Below are 16,226 nucleotides of genomic sequence, written 5' to 3'. Positions count from 1 at the left end.
TTAATTAACACTTTTTTTCTCAAGGACCTGAGGCTTGTCCTGGTGGATGTACATCATAAAAGGATCAGTAGATTTAAACTGTCTTTCTAAAAGTTCCACTTCTGTTAAATCACCCCCCCCAATGAAAACCTCTCTATAACTGCAGGGGATGTTCTCAGTGAATGGCTGAAAGATACCTAAATAATTTTGGAGGGGGTGTAGTTATGCTTCTTGCTCGGCTATAAATAGTACAACTTTATTGGCCGGGGATATTTTGGAGAACTAGAAGATTGTGAAATACCGTGCTGAGTCAGGAATCCAGTTCTTAACGAGACAAGTGATTCCAGTGGCCGGGAACTCCAGCACCACCGGGGAGCCGCCATCCGGATCCTGGCACTCGCAGGTTCATCGCGCTGCACCTCCTGCCAGACACTCTGCACGTATCAAACACATTTGGTATTTTATTAAGTAAACAAAGCAACGATCAGTGCACATTATAAGCAGCAAAAAGAAAAAGCGCCTCAGACTTTCATACCGTAACAAAAGTTCCGTGGAAGCTGCATTTTATTTGAAAATCCACCCATTTTTGCTAACGTACATTTTAATATTTTAAACAAAAATAGAATCTGCAGAGACAATGCAGCAAGTATGCTTAATTCATGTACAGAATTGCTTTCATATCGTTGACTATCCTTCCGAAGGCCCCACTCCACCCAAAAGTTACGATGTATGTACACAAAGCACCGATCAACAGCGCTACTTGAATTCTCCGGTAACTAAATACCCACTAGATGTGTGTAAGGAAGCTACTTCCCCACCCCCCTCTTTGTTTTTTTAACTTTTAAAAGGTACATGATCATAAACATGGCACGAGCCAAATCAAAAGGCTTCCCCCCCTCAAACACACAACACCTCATTTTTATTTTTCTTATTATTTTTTTTTTTACAGAAAAGAAGGAAAGTCTTAACGTGAAAGCAATTCCTCACATTCATTTTGGAAAGGCCTTATAATGTCAAATGTAAAAATAATGACATGCCAAGCACAAAGCAATAAAGTTCCTTCCCAACGCACTAATGCTGAATTAAAAATGTAGTGCTTCTTCTAGTCAGTTAACTGTTCCCTTGCAAAATCCTAGGCACAGAATTGACTATAAGGATTAATGCATTTTACAGCTCTTCCCTAATTCCCATATATACTGAGAATTCATTAGATTCAGACCTTGGAATTATTTAGTGCTCTGTATGTCAGCTGAGAAGCATTCTGAATCAGATTCATTCTTTGTGGATAAAAATCAGACACACTGTATACATCCATACTCATTTTTTTCATAAGGAGGTTTGCTGTTTTTCTTTTTTTTTGATACAATATTAATGTTAAATTGATAATCATAAATAAATACAAACAATAATACATAAGGAATGTCTACTGCAAACTGAATATATAATTTTTTTTAAAAAAAGTTAATTTCCATTACTGCTGTGCCTACACTTGTGAGGACTGAAGAAAAGGTAACTGCGGAATTACGAGTTAGGATCTGACCCTCCCCTGCCCAAAGTCTTGTTTCGAGTTACGGTACGGGACACATCTCCGTTCCAGACAGCAAACACCAATCTCAATTTCCAGAGTGAAGGCTTCTCTTTGTATGTAACCCATTATGGATATTATTAGAAGCTGAAAGGATTGATGTGTTAAAGTCACCAGGACAAAAAAAAACAAAACAAAACCCAAACCCAAACAGATCTTAGTTGTAATTCATGGCAATTCTTGGCTTTCTCTTGCGGGCCGATGGAGTTGCCCCAGGTTCCTTCATCGCTTCACTGCATCACGTAGTGGAAGAGGAGTGTTTGAGAGACTGACGTTCTTTCATCCTGGAAGTGGGGGTTGACTGGTGAGCACGTCTTCTTGGAAACGTTCCTTTCTCTTCCATCTAACACAGTTACATAAACTGAATCTGAAAAGATTAAAAACCCTCGTGTTAACATCCAACAGAAGCAGGCTATACATCCGTGTCTTCTTCAAAACAACTTTCCATTCTTCAAAAGCCCAAGTTCCCCCAAGAACTGAAGTTTTGAAGAGAAATAAAAATTGCACACGATCAGGGCCAGAAGACAACCAAAAGGCATCAGGGTATTTTTCCAACTACTCCAGCCTTCGGAACATCTCTTTGCATGAAGCTGGCTTGTCCAGCAATGAAACCCCTACTCGTCCCTGCAACACCGTCACCAGTGGCAGCGTAACAACAGGTCAACGTCATCAGGAACAGAACTCAAGGTCATTTTTCACGCTGAACCAGAGGAAGTGCACAAAGTCAAGCAGATGCTGTGTGCAGTAAAGCCTCCTCTTTCTTTACACTACGTCGTCTTTATTTTTTTCCTCCTCATGTTTTCACTCGTATTAATTCCCACCTGTCCCCAACTGATAAAACAAAAAGAACTCCAGTGCACATGCGTACCGAAATTTAACCCTCACACACACCAAACGAGTCCTTCCTTCTGCACAGAGCGAACTCTTAGGTCGGGCAGTCCGGTGAAGCGCATGAGGCGGCTGCCAGCAGCTGCCCGGTGGTTGCTGCTGACCACAGAAACCGTAACATTTTCCTAACAAAACGGTAAATACCAGGTAGCACCAGCTCCTTTCCCTGCCTGCGGCAAGTTCCTCGCGTGCTGGCTCTTGCAGTTCAGAAGGGAACTATTGAGCTTTATTCCCAACGGACTGAGTTTCCAAGTCACTTCCACAGCGCTTCCAACTCAACACGACTTGCTTTCAACTTTCTTCAGAAAACAGCCGTAGTCGTGCTAATAAAACCTGGATTAGAACGTGAGTTTTGTTTTATATCACAAAAACCAGGGTCTCCCCAGCATAATGGACAATACCTAAGTTGTTCTACAAGAAATCCTGGAGAGAGAGCTCTGCAAAGGGATCCTTTCCTGAGGCTCTGTGAGGACTCTGACTGGAAGGGCTGGATGCTGCAGACAGCTAGTAGGAAAGACGACAGAGAAAGGGAAAGAAAAAGAAAAAAAGGTCTCAGAATGACAGAATATGAAAGCTGAACGTGTAATGAAAGGACAAGAGGAGGTTTAAGAGGCAAACTTGGCAGAAATCAACTATTAAAACAAGGTGTTTGGTCATATGGAAAACAGAAAGCCTCTGCAATGGTTGGTGTAATGCAGAAACGAGCTCGACATGACCCTCAAGAAAGGAAACTCCAGGTGGCATTTGCCAAACAAGCAGGTAACCTCGCGCTTCTGCAGCGGTTTCCCTCAAGAGGAGATAACAGAACATTAAGCCTGACACTCCTGTGAAACCGGTCAGTGCTCTCCTTGCTTTTCTGGCAGAACTACGTACTGGCAGGGAGAGATGAGGCTGGGGGGTCTGGCCAGAGCCCCGTGGCTTTCTGGACGCCGCCTCCAGAAGAAACAGCTCTCAGCACCTTGTCCTCTCAACAGAGGATCTGTCTACAAAGCCGCTGGAGAGCAGACAGCGGGCAACTGTCAATTTGGGGCCTCAAAAGAGACCGTGGGACATATTCTGGGGATAGAAAAGAAAAATAGATAGGAGGTTGTTAGGTGCTGCCATTGCAGGCGAGAGCTGAAGACTGGACCGACACTCTCTACTATCGATACCAACAAAAATCACATCCTGCAGCCACACACAAGAAGCACCACGCGACAAATCCAGCCCTATAGCACGGAATCTGCAAGCAGGTGATACTGGCGTTCCAGCTGCTGCTGCTGGAAGGGACCAGTAATCTGCAGCCTTTAATTGCAGGCATATCTACTATTTGCTGGTTTATTTATTTTTAACCGTTTTCCCTCTTCATTAGTGCCTTCCCAGTTACAAATGCTGCTTTACTAAATTCTTTTTGCCCTCTCCCTTTGTAGAACGGGCATGTTTTCCCAGTTACAAAGAGAAACCAGCACTCTCCATTTCAGGTTTCATCACTTAAACAGCTTACTCATCAGGAGTCACTGATAGCCAGTGCAAAAAAAATCATACCCGCTGCAAAAACGATTAAAAAAATGTATGAAAACATGTTTCCTTTGGAAATACAACCTACACATGACAGGGAGCATGCTTCCGGGAAGCGCTTGCAAAATGCCCAGAGCATAAACGTGGCCGCTACAAATTTAAATGTTTCATGTTAGTGTCTATGTCAGAAACCAGGTGAGGAGAAGGAGCTCTTTCAGGACCAGGACTCTCTGTCTGGGTTGGGATCTTTAATTCAACAGGCCCCATAAACAGATTATGGAGGAGTCATGAGACAGAATGGGAAGTGCTAGAGAAGCAGTTTTGGGATGTCGGAAGCTCCCCTTTTAAACCTGGTGCTGCCCTTTAGAAAGCTGTAGCTCACACCCCACCACTCTGCAGGATTTGAGCCAGACTAACAATAAAGCCCAACACAGTCACAATGTTAGCCAGGCACACCTGCTGCTACTCGATCTCATGAGACATTCCTCGTCTTCACGGTCAAATGGCTTGAAATCACATATTAAAAGTCCGGTTAAACTGAGATGGCAAATCTCCAACTGATACCAAGCCCAAAGTGGCGCCCCAGTTGGACAGCAGTGCGGAAACTGGCAGGTTTAGAGCTCTGGCATTCATGCAACATCAGCACATAACCAGAAACGGAGGTGAAACTTCAGGAAGCCTGTTCAGGTTAAATACTGGGCGGAAAAAAACCCTCAAACCTGACAATGCTACTTTCTAGACACCACAGCCAAGACACAGCACCTTACAGTAAGTACGTGTTTTAATGACACTCCTCTAACTATTAAAAAGGAGGCCTCAAGAAAACATGGGAAGCACAGGTAAACAGTTTCCTATATTGCATCTATCCGGAATTCTGCTTATATCCAAAACCCTGAACCTACCCGAGCAGTTCCTAAGGACAAGCAGTTCAAACAATAGCGCTGGAAATCAGTTTCTCTAGCAGTGATGCCTGGAACCACGGCTGTAGCCTCCCGACTGCCCGGCGCTGAGGCGATGAGGGAGGCAGCCGTGCCAGGCAGGGCCAGGGCCACAGCCCAGCCTCACCTCCAGCACAGCCGTCACTCCTCGCTGCTTCCCACACAGACAGAGCCTCCCCGAGGCCACCGGAAGGCAGACGAGCGCGTGCTCACTCCCATCGCTAGCCAGGTACCGGCTTCTCTTTCAACGAGTCTGGCGAGCTGCGTTCGCACACACGTTGGGATTCACGTTCTGGAAGAAGCACCTGTAAAATCTACTGTCTGGCCTAAGTCTGTCCTGAACTTCATACCCTGCTCTTCCAGTTTAAGAAACACTCAACGACCAGAACCCGGCAACAACAACAAACCCACCACTCACAAAAAAATAAAGCACCCCACAAAGCCAACTTACTCATCTGCACGCTTACCTATTCTGGTCATCACCAGGCGATCACTCCTACTACTTTTTCGGTACAATTCAGTGGTGTTACCAACCACTGTTACAACTCTCACACGGGTACTGGGAGTAGCCCGAGTAATTTTTTTCATCTACTTTAAACCATAAAATTTTCACTGCCCAGCTGCTGCCCCTCCTGAGGCTCGGTCCTTTCGGGGTAATCAGACCAGCAGACGTATCCCACAAAGGCATACTGCTGATTTTTCAGCATTGTACCGTTTCATATTAGCCAACACAACGATATTTTTGGTGACAGTGACCACTCAAACACTGTTGTCATGCTTACAACGCGTGTTTTACAACGCAGAGTAGTGTTGCAGTTAAGTGAACACACACACACGCACTCTCCTCCCTGCCAGCTAAAATTTAATGAACTCTCACTATTCTCACTGTTCTATGTATCTCAGCGAGTTGTGGTGAGGAGAGCCCGCTATTTTATCACAACGGAAGCTATTTTTGTCTCTCTCAAGCAGGAAATACTGACCCTAATCCAAAATAAGCGATTTCAAAGAGAAAAGGTACACACTGGTTTCTTTTAAAACTACGAGTACCTTTTGCACCTAGATTTTCAAAGAAGCAACTGTTCCAGTCTCATTCTCAGTTTTCAAATTATTTTGCCCTTGAAAACACCCCAGTCTACTCTGTTTTCTGACAGCAACAACTGGAAATAAGGTTGCATGCATGTAAAAACAACACTTTAAAGAGAGGCAAAATGTTTAGAGGTAGAAAAAGCACATTTATTAAGACAAATCCTTAAGAGTAACAAGATGGAAACACCAGTTTAAATTATAAAGAAGCTGGGCAATGTTGGGATGCCTATTTTGCCAGTGTGTGTACGAAGCGGGGAGTTCCCAGCACACTGCAGTTGCTTTATTGATGTCAGATTTGTAAAAATTCAAACACTCACAGGCAATGCTGACTGTGTGTCTCAGGGAAAACCCTTCCTGGTCAAACAGCAAACACTGATTCAAAGGCTGCGTTTTCTATCAAATTAATTGTCGCAGGAGCCAAACGCGTTGTCGGATAAGCACCTCACTTGTGGCCAATTCCCCTCTCTGGTGTTGGGACAGCCACCAGCCACCCGGGATTCAACCCAGGCCAAGCCTTGCAAGGTCAAATGAAGCAGAAAAGCTCACCTGGATATTCAGGATCTACCTACATGTTTATAACTGAATTAGGTAAGAAGGCAGTTGTGTGGGGCTTTTTAAAGCATCATTTCAAAATCAATGTTTTTGGGAATTGCAGGAAAAAACTCTTACCCTTGAGAATCCTTTAACTTTGTTTTTTAACTAGAGTTGCAAACACATTTTCCTCTCCCCCTTGAAATAGTGTAAGACTCACAGGAAAGACATCAAATCACGTGTCTGAAGTGCCAGTGTATGTGCAAAGCAGGTCTCAAGTCCAAGAGAAAGTAATCTGATAACTGCGTTTCTAGCTAAAGAAATCTAACAGCATCCTTTTCAGATAAAGCCTTTAAACAAACTAAGTTAAAACCTATCCTCAAGGCTCTCTTTGAAGGAAGACAGACACACTGCCCACTGGCAGCATCCAGCACAGCTTCTGTTAAAGGAACAGGTTCAGGCAGTGAAAAAGGTTTGGGTCTCTTCTCCTTTCCAACCTACTGCTGCATTCTTTTCCCTTCACCTTCTAGTCCCAAAAACCCCATGCACCAAGCTACACCTAAGTGAGTTCCACGTGCATGTTTTTAAACAGTTACCTATAAAGCTCATTATAGTAACATCAAAACACAGTCCCAATTTATTACATTTTTCTTAAAAGAGTCATGACATACAGTGTGAACTCCGACAAAGAAGAATTTTGCTTGTAAGTAAAACCACACCGTTAATACTGGAGTTTTGATCTGCAGCTAAAGCTGGCTCTGCCTCTGACTACAGCTCTCATAAACAACAAAGTCTTAATCATCTCCAACTTTTCGGAAAGCAGGATGAAGGCACTCAAGGTTGTCCATTCCCTCCGCACCACTACTGCTAATTTTTAAATTTTTTTTAAAAATGTTCTTCCTAGTGCAAAATACTGTCTTTGGATGGCTACTGGGTTAAAAAGGTGAGTTCAGGTAGAAACTGCCCGGTGATAGAAGTTTGCAAAACAAACAATAAAACTCCAGCACTGATAAAGTCAGTTGTTCTCAGTGTTCACCAGCAGTACAAGAAGAGTAGCCCTTCAGCACACTTGTCCACTCCCGGATGTTGGGTAATGAATTTACACACAACAGATGCTGAGGAGCAGGAAAGCAGGTAAGGCCAGGAAGGCTCCACTTCCCGTAACACCTTACTTAGCGGGCAAAGGCCAGACAGCCCGGGATAGCTCCCCAGTATCTTCATTATGCAGTAAATTGCAACTCTGCACAAACACGGAGGAATATGGAGACCTTGGGAGAACGCTGCGGTTAAGACTAGATGAATGTGCCACGTGCCTCCCACAGAGCAGTCAAGGACAACCAACCAGGTGCTGGCTTGAAGCTTCACCAGGTTTGCTATAATGTTCTATTCTGTAACATTCACAGACTTAAAACATTACGTACGCCCTGGCTGTGCCCTGCAAAATGCCATCATATCGGCCTGCATCTTGAACTTAGAAAGCTCACAGCTACCGCCAGACTTGGTTATTTTACAGTCTAATACTTTTCAGTGTAAGAGGCCAAACACCAGCACCACTGTGTATTACAGAAAAAGCTGGTTTTTTAGAGAAAAAGGTGCAGTCAGGTGGAGTCGGGCTCTTCTCCCAGACAACCAGTGACAGGACGAGAGGGCCCGGCCTGAAACTGCGTCAGGGGAGGTTCAGGTTGGGTCTCAGGCAGCCCTTCCTCACGGAGAGGGGGCTCAGGCACTGGGATGCTCTGCCCAGGGAAGTGCTGGAGTCACCGTCCCTGGAGGGGTTTAAGGAGAGGCTGGATGTGGCACTTGGTGCCCTGGTCTGGCCCATGTGGGGGTGTTGGGTCATGGGCTGGACTTGATCTTGGAGGGCTTTTCCAGCCTCAACAATTCTGTGATTCTGTAAAACAAACTCGATGCTGCCAACCTGCATACAAGAACCTGGGAAGCAATCCTTACATCAACTACTGGGCTCGTGTGCTACATTTGCCCAACTCAAAATATTAAAATACTCATAAAGAAACCAGCCCAGCTGTGGTTTGTTCCCAGTACCAATGATTTTGAACATACACACCTGTGCTCCCGGTACAGGGCCAAAAGGGTTTGGTGGTCTCATGACTGGCTGACTGTATATTAAAGTTGGCTGTGTCATTACTGGTATGCCTCCCATCTGCGATGGCTACAAGAAAAAAAAAAAAATCCAGACGACATCAAATCACACACACATAGCATTAACGCAGCACAAGTAATTAAGGAGAAAGGAAAATGTTAAATGGGTGAAAAGTCTTGGCCATATTTGATCTATGATTTGATCACACAATCAGGTAAGAACTGTCAACAAGATTCTGCAAATAAAGGTTACTAAAAAGGAACATTAGAGCCTTTCCAATAACCCTCGGTAACAACTGAGCCCCTTTAATCTTTTTCTGCTAAGATGCAAAACACTAAAATATTTGTTCAAGCACAAACATTTGTGCTGACCCTTCTACTCCCAAAACTGAGGTGACAGCACTTCCCTGTCTGCCTCCAAAAGCACGAGAACAGTTTTACAGGTACCAACGCGGAGCAGACAGTTCAAGAAAAACTGAAAGCTGAGAATTACACGTCCAATTAATGTTATTGCACAATCAAAGTCTACAGTGTTACTGCACAATCAAAGTCTACAGTGTTACTGACACCCTGGCTGAGCCAAATTAAGAGTTTAACACATATTAACAGACTTAGAAGTCAGGCTTTATTTACTTTACATAGAGGCCCACCTCTGGTGCTGCTTTTGGCACTCCCTGCAGGCTTGGGCTGACACCCAGCAGTAGCCCTACTGAAGCAATTCCCATTCCAAGCACCTTTTCCTCGACTAATGCTGGAACAACTCCCATCACACCAACCAGCTGTTGGGGCAATCACCTGGTGAATCCATTCAAGAAACTGACCCTGATGCAAACACCTTACAAAAATGTTAAAAATAACTTCTGGCACAACAAAGCGACCAGGGAACGCTGGGGTGCTAACGAAACTGCTCTCGTCAAGGGAAACACCTGCTCCTGGATTGCCACTTCAAAACAGCCACGCTTTGAACTGTGCTACCTACTGCTGCTTTTAGGAAAAATTAAATACAGAGGCTGTAAAATTGGTCAACATATCAGACCTTCCTAGCAGCCAGCATCCTGATCTAAGTCTGAATGAGTCAGGACAGTTTTCAGGATGTGTTCTAAAGCCTCCTGGCCATTTGGTACTGGCCCAGCTCACCCATGTGCCCAGACACTGCCTGCTCTTCAGCAAGAAAGAGCAATAACTGAGCTATGGCTCCGATTCACTCCAGTTCCCACTGGCATTTATACTCTGTGCTGAAAGCTGCTTTACAAAACACACAACATCACTTTCTACACACTAAATACGTTACCTTGCCCAGCTGCTCAATCAAAATAACTTCCAATACTGCCAGTGCCAGGTTATGGAGATCAAGTGTGAATGAGCACTAAACAGTTTAACCCACAGCAACTTTGCACAGAACACATGTGAGGCTCTCCTAACGGCCCTCAAGAAGTAGCTTATCTACTGAGCATACAGAAATTATAAATCACTAATCTCAGCTGATTACACGATGAAAGAGTTTATTTTTCCTATACTAATCCAACAGCCATTTAACAGACAAAACCCACTGAAGTAGATCAGAAAAAATGACGTAGTGAAGAATAAACCAACAGGAGCTGAAATTCGGTCTTCAGCACAACAGTTCAGAAAAATGACTGCTACCAAAGAGTAAGTAACTTGTTTGAGCTGCAGGAGTTCCACTCACCATCCCGTAGCCCATCATTCCCGTCGGCGTTGTGGCAGGATAGGCCATTACCGGAGGTGCCTGGTGTGAGAAACAGGGGTGAACTGAGAGGAGAAGAGATCAGCTGTGTCCTGGTAAGACATTGCTCTCTTAGGCTCAACTGCAGCACTTGGCTTCTTACAAACACAGCACAGAGTAACAAGGATCTGCAGTCTCTGTTAAGAGCTTGACCAAATTATTTCAGATGGAATACAATACCTAAGCTAAAGCTTCAAGGTAATCTTGGCAAACCTATAATGAGGTATTTGCTTTTAAGCTGTTAGGATTCTGGGCGACTAAACTAAACTGCAAGCTACCATCCTCTCAAGAGCCTGTTTAGAGAATGTAGCACGAGAGACAGAGAAGTTTGAGAGAAAAGGTTCAGGATATATAGACTTCCAATGAAGCATATACTTGTATTTCAGTATCAGAAGTGATGGTGCAGAAGTAGCCTGAAGAGAGAAATGCTTCTGCCGACATCACAGGAATTCTCTTCTCTTCAGCCAGGTTGTACACACCACGGGGATTCTCCCGCCAGGCACATTAAAAGTCCTCTTAGGACTTCGCAGATGTTTATGCTACCCCTAACCTACGCTAAGGTCTATGAAGTTACAGTAAGACACCTGTCAACAGAGAAAGCCTGGGGGAAGAGAATGTTTTGCAAACAGCTTGACAATATTTATGTAGAAAACCAGCTGATAACTTTCAGTAAGAAAATATGTATTAAAGACAATTCTTTGTACCCTAATCATACTCTCTGCTCTGCAGTTTGATTACCCACTTTCTACACTAGTATTAACTCTTCCAAGGACAAAAATATTTTGGGTTTGTTTTTTCAGACTATTAATTGGTGCTTACAAATATTCAGGTAACTTTCTGCCTGGCCTCTCCACCTCCTGTTAGTGTCTCCTTTAAAAAACCAACAGTCTAATATTCATGGTACTGCTGGGGGGATTACTGGTCATGACAAGACAAAGACCATATGCATTTCTTGGTACACAGAGGTTATTGATATAGAAAAAAAAGGAACTGACAAATTAATAATACTGGATTAATTAAAGCAGATCAATTTTAACATCAAACATAGGACATCAGCAAAGCTGCTTCTGAATTCAGTCCTAAGGTATCAGCTGCCTTTTCACAGACAGTGGCCAGTGGCACTGGCGTTCCAACTGCCCTCAGAACAGATTTCCCCCATCAAAAATCACCCTGACTGTGCACTATCCATATATTTCAGCCAGCTGGTAAAGCTATCTTGAAAATTACTTTTTTTTTTTGTTTTGCTTGTGTATCCACACCTACAAACACGCTGACTAAAGTTCTTTTTGAGTGCTCACGTATGGACCTACCATCCTCTAGTTACAGCTACTCTGCAATAAAAACAGGACACAGGGAAAGACCAATATCACTGTTGACATAAAGAAAAAAACCCTTTGAAATGAAAGGCTGCATTCCTCGCACAGCAAGCACATGTTAGAGCTTGCCCTTTGTAAACTGCCAGCATGGATTTTCTTCTTTTTTTTTTTTTTTTTTTTAGTAAAAGCATTAATAACATATTGGTCTCTCCCCACTGAAAAAAAAAAGTAATCAAGGTCTACCATAAATGTGGATAAAGTGCCAAGTATATAACAGAAGCCCGTGAGGTTTCATGCAGTTATTCAAACACAGACATTTTTATCTTCATTCAAAATTCACCAAGTGCATTGAAGGCAGCACAGACACACATCCCAGCTCTCTGGCAGCAAATGGTACAGTTTAAAGCAAGGAAAAATAATCTTGGTATTTCCCATGCCATCATTCGAGTCAAGAGCCTGCAGACCACCTATGAAGTTCGTGTATGCTAGGAGAAGCTCAATTTTTGGCACACCAAAGATTTTAAAATGAGAAATGTGTAAATAGCAAGAAGGTTATGAGATTCTGCAACAGCAGTGGTTAATATCAGCATGCCAAATCGATTGCAAAAAGGCTGTGGGTTGTTTCACTTACGTATTGTGGAAAATGCATGCCATTCTGTATTTCCCAGGGAGAACAATTACATAATGCAATAACACTGGATTAGAAGCAAAATACTTACACAACAGAATATACACAGATAAGCATTTTAGTTCACAAATACATTAAATGTTTACCCCAACACATTCTTGTAATTCAAGTCATTTGCTGAGACAACACACATCTGTGACACTGTCACCGTTATTATGTTTGGGATTGTTTTGCACAGTCCATTTATTTGGTATATGCCTTTTTTCCAAGGACGAGATAGCCTTATTTTCAAAAGCATACTTATTCAGCAAGCAGCAGCAACTCCACAATAAATAGACCAGCAGAGGAAGACAAGCATTTTTCCCCCCTCAATTTGTTCTAAATTAATAGGACAGTTTCACAGGGAGAGAAATATCTCAACAGTACCTCTAAATACTAAAGGCTGTTAAATGCAATGACTTGTCACAAGAAGATGTATATACAAGACATGAGTTATTAAACAGATTCAAGCACACAAGTAAACTCAAACCACCGGTCATGAAAGCAGGTGAGTAGCTACAGGTACTTCAGTATCTACACACCCTCCAATAAGGTCCACAAACATTTGTCCCTACACAAAGGCAGTGTAGGGACAAGTGCTGAAGGACACCAGGAGGGATGAGAAGATGGATCCAGAGGGATCCAACAGCTCTCTCCCCAAATCTGCAACGCTGTATTATCACAGCCTCCCCCAGCCAGTTAGATGCAATAGATCCTCCGGGGCAGTTTGTTTCCTGTTCTGTCCATGTACAGGTTTCCGGGTCATTGGTGAAAGGGTGAGTAGGATTCACATTCAGCCTTGTGAAAACTACTCATAACCTTTTTTTTTTTTTTTTTGACATGTAGTTAAGAGCCCTTGCTCTACACGCTCACCTCAAATCCTTGCCAATCCTGCCTGCCAGACACTATGAAGCTGATGAGTACAACTGACATGCATTAAAAACAACTGCACACATCAGGGCAGGAAAGCAGCAGTTATGTTTGGTAAGAAAGCTACAGCCCAGACCGCTGCGCTGACACCTCTGCAAGTATCAAGAGCATCAATCTCTCAGCCCGTTCTCACCCAGAGAGCAGGCCCAGCTGTAACATCATAGGTCCTACAGCAAGTGTGTATCAGGGCACCCAAAGAAGATACTCTTTGCACTTTTACTTCCCTTGACTGCAAAGTGCTCCCACCCTCATCCTTCCAGCAAACTGGAATTCACAGTTCTGTATCAGCTCAGTGAGACAGGAAAGCTGCTATCTGCCCATGAGAAAGGCTGGTCAAACACTGCTGAAATTAATAAACTATCAGCTATAATCAGAAAAATAAATCCAAGCAGTACACATCTCAAATTGACCACTTCAACCTTCTGCTGCCCTTTCACAGCAACTATAGATCACTTGCAAATTTCTGTTACACGTGTGCCTGCAGATCTAAGTTGCAAGGAACTCCCTGTTCTAAAATGAGCATTTACTTACCAATGTTGGAGCATTCCACGCAGTTGTAGGTGCAATCTTGGGTTGCCAGTTGGAACCACCTGTCAGTTTCTTCTCACCTGGCTGAGTCCAACTGACATCACTTAAAATAAATATTTTAAAGAACAGTTAGAAAGCATCGGATTTTTCTACAAAACTCCCTCAAGTAAACAATGTTTCCTCCTAGAAGTGCAGCTTCTTTTGCTAGTGAAGAAACTCATTTAGCAAAGGAGTTGGTAAAAGATCTCAGGGCAGCTCGTTTTGGGTAGGAAAAGCGAGGTAAGACGTTCAACATGAGCTACCTCAGCTTTATCTAATCTCAGTTGAGTTCCCCAGTAGAGGTAAGTTAGGCTAGCTGGCTTTCCTTAGGTCAAGATAGTCTAGTTAGGAGCAACTGTGTAGTAGATTTCTGGATGATTTTAGAGTTGGCACAGATGGTCTCCATAAGCCTGAAATTTGCTAATCACATTCTCAACTTCACTCCTAGAGCAGGTGTTCACTAATCTAGAATACGCTCTGCTTCAAAATTCACTTGTCTAAAGGTCAGCCATGAGTCAGAGGCTGTAGTTTCACTGCCTTTTACACAGCCCTGCACATGCTCAGCTCACACACAGCCTAAGGCGTGCTAAGATTACCTACAAAGAAACATTCTGTTGAACTCACTCCCTAAATTCATCCGAAGCCTGAAAGGGATCGGAGACAGGAGGACATCCTGCCTGCTGTCAGCACTGTCACTGCCACTCAGTTTACACTCACTTCCGACAACTCTCACCAAATCATTGTACTTTGTATGGGAAACAAAGTACAACCTCAGCCTTGCTCTGAAGGTTATGTTGTCACAGGATTGAATGTATACTTTCATGAAAAGTTACTATCAAGAAAATCAAAACACCTGACTTTTGGTTAAGCATACTCACTTTTTAGTAGTTCCATTTCCAATGCCCAAATCTGTCACAAAGTAAAAAAAAAAATAAACAAAACTATTGGAATTCTATTAATTTAGAGGAACTAAATGATTAAATAATTCATATGAATTAAACAATTCACATGTTTAGTGGTTCGATACTCACTGCCTACAAGATTGGCTAAAGATGAATCCAGATCATCTGACACTAATTTGTTAGGTGGTACTTTGGCAACTGGGAGACTCTGGTTTTGAGAGGCCACTGTTGGTTTTAAGAGACCACCTAGTTCATCAAAGCCTGGAATGAAAAACAGAAGTGATCTGAATCACAGGCCTCCCACGAATGTCGGGACATTCAATTAAAGCAACAGCAAGTTCAACAAAAGGGCTAAAATACAAAATTTAACCTACTGATACTACACTATCAAGACGGATCAAAATTACAAAGCCTTTCTGATAAAGTAGATATCTACTACAGAAAGGAGATTTCACTTTTCTAGTTTAATCTATGTGATAACAATTTCATGCAGAACAGATTCACAATACCTGCAAAGCAATCGAAATGTAAACCGTAGTATCTAAAGTATTTCAATCTTATAAAAACTCTTATGTGTTTGCTTTTAGCACATGGCTGGTTTGCCCCCCAAATACCTGATGTCTACACTCCCATGTCTGAAGACCAGAAAGTATTTACTTTCTAGGTGCTTGAAAGTACAGAAAGAACACTAATTATGATTAGAATCCAAATTAGCTGTGTATTTTGATAATTTATCATTTTCTGAGGTAATCAACATTGAAAGCATAACATAGGCAAAGTAGTGCCAATGAGTTGCACAAATACATACAATTAAGATGCAACTTTACCTCTTCTGACCACATTCTACAAATACAGACTTAATTTTAGCTGACGGGGTGTAAAAATTGAAGCTGTTCACCGTGTGAAGCTCCAACACAAAATATTTAAACGAAGGAAATTAACGTAAGCCTAGGATGCACATAAAAATAAGGAAAAATTATTTGATCAATAAAGCAAAATTGGATGAAGAATGTTGCTCTTGACCTTTCAAAGACAGCTTTCTTCAGCTGGAACACTGTCACAGTAGTATGAGCAAACAAAGACTAAGAGATTTATACCTCAAGAAAAAAAAAAGTTAAAGGACATGCATCATCTATTTTACTAAATGTCTTACCACCAGAATCTAGGACAACATTAGAAGATTTGTTTCCAAACACAGACTCAAAGTCAACATTAAGGCCAGCTGATGGCTGTGGTTGAGCAACAGGAGATGGAGTGAACCCTGTGGGGAAAAAGAAAGAAGTTGAATGTTTTTCTACAGCATTTCCCATCAATCTACCTTCTTTATGCAAGACAAGCCAAATAAATAGTAGATTATTTAAGTAGCGCAGAAAGTCTAGCGATACCTCAAAGGTCCAGATCACACCCTGACACCGAGAAGCATGTAAGAGAGAGCTGGAAGCAGCTGATCTGAAGTTAATTTGGAGTTACTCCTCCCAAAAAAGGTTTCATCTCAG

General features: G+C 42.7%; 1 protein-coding gene across 4 annotated transcripts in view; it reads right to left on the bottom strand.

The window, feature by feature from the left end:
* Positions 1 to 1,847: 1,847 nt before the first annotated feature.
* Positions 1,848 to 16,226, bottom strand: part of PICALM (phosphatidylinositol binding clathrin assembly protein) — a 37,896-nt gene continuing 23,517 nt past the window's right edge. For 2 of the 4 annotated variants that reach the window (XM_009876288.1, XM_009876289.1), the window contains 8 exons: positions 15,884 to 15,991; positions 14,860 to 14,991; positions 14,707 to 14,737; positions 13,793 to 13,892; positions 12,296 to 12,319; positions 10,292 to 10,351; positions 8,570 to 8,674; positions 2,864 to 2,956 (listed from right to left, as the gene is read on the bottom strand). In XM_009876288.1, coding sequence (XP_009874590.1) covers positions 2,864 to 2,956; positions 8,570 to 8,674; positions 10,292 to 10,351; positions 12,296 to 12,319; positions 13,793 to 13,892; positions 14,707 to 14,737; positions 14,860 to 14,991; positions 15,884 to 15,991 — 653 coding nt within the window. Of the gene's footprint in view, positions 1,932 to 2,863; positions 2,957 to 8,569; positions 8,675 to 10,291; positions 10,352 to 12,295; positions 12,320 to 13,792; positions 13,893 to 14,706; positions 14,738 to 14,859; positions 14,992 to 15,883; positions 15,992 to 16,226 lie in introns of those variants that run through there. The other 2 variants (XM_009876287.1, XM_009876286.1) reach the window with 2 other exon arrangements.

Source organism: Apaloderma vittatum, unplaced genomic scaffold (assembly GCF_000703405.1).
Source record: "Apaloderma vittatum isolate BGI_N311 unplaced genomic scaffold, ASM70340v1 scaffold4339, whole genome shotgun sequence".
Lineage (NCBI taxonomy): Eukaryota > Metazoa > Chordata > Aves > Trogoniformes > Trogonidae > Apaloderma > Apaloderma vittatum.
The sequence above is the reverse complement of the archived record's forward strand: the minus strand, read 5'-3'. Positions and strand labels throughout refer to the sequence as shown.